The sequence below is a fragment of the Cupressus sempervirens genome, chromosome 5 (genome assembly GCF_028749045.1).
Source record: "Cupressus sempervirens isolate cs-2001-9-10 chromosome 5, ASM2874904v1, whole genome shotgun sequence".
In the NCBI taxonomy this organism is placed as follows: domain Eukaryota; kingdom Viridiplantae; phylum Streptophyta; class Pinopsida; order Cupressales; family Cupressaceae; genus Cupressus; species Cupressus sempervirens.
In genome coordinates this window covers 446411187-446413199 of record NC_143122.1, presented here as the reverse complement: position 1 = coordinate 446413199, position 2013 = coordinate 446411187, and the positions used below count along the sequence as shown (strand labels likewise).

General features: G+C 41.3%; 1 protein-coding gene across 1 annotated transcript; it reads right to left on the bottom strand.

Moving 5' to 3' along the window:
- Positions 1–613: 613 nt before the first annotated feature.
- Positions 614–1740, bottom strand: LOC149556703 (uncharacterized). Its single transcript, XM_089831169.1, has one exon. It carries the CDS (start codon positions 1609–1611, stop codon positions 1207–1209), a length of 405 nt encoding a protein of 134 aa, XP_089687295.1. The 5' UTR covers positions 1612–1740; the 3' UTR covers positions 614–1206.
- Between the last annotated feature and the right edge of the window lie 273 nt (positions 1741–2013).

The window sequence follows — 2013 nt, the reverse complement described above, 5'->3', positions numbered from 1 at the left end:
GCCTTTAAAAACAATTAAAAGATTCGTAAACCCAACCTAGAAAAATTGTAAACCACAATTTTTATAAAATAAAACAGAACAGAGAGAATCAAATTCCTGCCCTGGTCCACGCTGGCGCAGTGGCCATCAATATATCTTTTAAGACTGTTGTCAGTTTGCTGGTGTACATGATACTTCTGCTACCTTTGTCTAAACAAATCGAATCCGAGTGACAATTGAAACACTCGAGTAAATTCCGATTTCCAATATCTGCCTTCCACGAACGGTTCATAAGAAAATTTACAACTCATAACAAATGGGATGACCAAAAATCGAATTTGTTTTCTTTCAGATTTCTGAAATTATAGTAAAAAATTTCTCTTGATTTCGATGTCTCACAGTAATCTCTTGATTTCGATGTTTCACAGTGATTATTTCCTCTTGATTTCCATTACAAAACATAGAGAGCATGTTTTCAATTTTTTCAATTTTAGCTATTCCTAAACAAATTGCTAACAATTTATTTTATCAATGTCTTGACAATTATTGCAAGTTACCGAAATAAGTTTGTTCATGAAAGACTAAAAAATAGCAGCACAGGTTTAAGCAATCTAAACCTGCTGTAACTGAGAACTTAAAAAAAAAAAAGGGATTTATTGAAATGGATCTCTTCGGTGCAGTAAGGTGACGAAGGATCTGTCAGTTCAGAATATCAAAATTAAACGTCGTCATAAGTTCGTTTGACAGATCGCCGCTCAATATAACTACAGCAATTTAGCCCTACTGTAACTCAGTACAGAAATACAAACATTTCTCTGAGGGTGATTGACGAACTGCTTATGATGCGGCCGTACCGGGATATTACCAGATCTGATCCCACTGCGTTCACTAATACAAAGATTTTTTATGAACCCTAACTCTTTGCCAATGGCTCATTCATTAACATATGAAAATTAAGCGGCCGTACCGAAACAATATCAGATTTGATCCATCGCTCAGCTTTCCCTGTTGACTGCAACTGTTAAAAACAGTTAGGGTTACATGCGAGACGAAACCAAACAGTACACCTGTAAGATGGATTTGCAACCGATTCAAAGCCTACATTAACCTCAAAACAAGCTTTCAATGGCCGTAACAAAGGATACCGCTTTAAACAAAAAAGAAGTCTACATCCATTTTTCGTGACAGATTATTTACAAATATTCAGCAAGCTAAGAGGTAAAATGACTAGAAGCATTCTTCTGCCCTGGTCATATACCGGAGACGGCTAGGCTGCGGCTGAAAAGACATCCTCCGCCGAATCTGATGAGACGACGGTCGTATGAGCGCGGTGAGAGCTCGTCTGGCCCATTCCCCTTCGATGCCGCCGCTCCTGGCGAAGGAATTCAGCCTTGAAGATCTTCCCGCGCTCAACTTTGAAGAAAAACGCGAGGACGATTGTCTGTGCAAACTGCAGCGGAAGGAGCCTGGATGCGTCGTAGGCGAGCACATGCATGTCCTCTTTGGCTGAGCGCCTGAAGAAATCGCCTGAGGAGCTCGCCAGATTCGACCCTTGGGCGCAGCAGATTGCAAACGGTGAAACATTTTAGGCGGTGTGGATGGCAGCTGCAGTGAGGTGCCGGTGGAATCCATCCGTCACCCGGTTCATTCGGTGAAGCAACCGAAAATGAGATTCCCACAGTCGCTAATTTATAGACGCGTTATCCGACTTGAAGGCTTAGATTTTTTCACTTTCTGGAAGCGTCGGGTAAGATTGAGATCTGGTGTTGATTCTGATTTATGGGAAAGGAGAAGTTTTTGCAGTGATTGTGGACACGTGTCATGCTTGTGATGGGTTTGGGAGAACAGACGGATAAATCATAGGATGGAGGTAACATCCGTAAATGGAAGATCCGTTTCTATCTTATCTTTGTTAATCTTTTTGCGTGATCAACCGCACTCCGCCCACTCAAATCTTGCCACCACTAAATTCCACTTCAATTTGGCCACCTTGGGTTTACCTCGGTGATTTGTTTGGTTTTGTTCTTTACCACT

What these genes read in the sequence shown, in the direction of transcription:
- LOC149556703 (XM_089831169.1), bottom strand. Translation starts at nt 1,611, where the DNA reads ATGGATTCCACCGGCACCTCACTGCAGCTGCCATCCACACCGCCTAAA.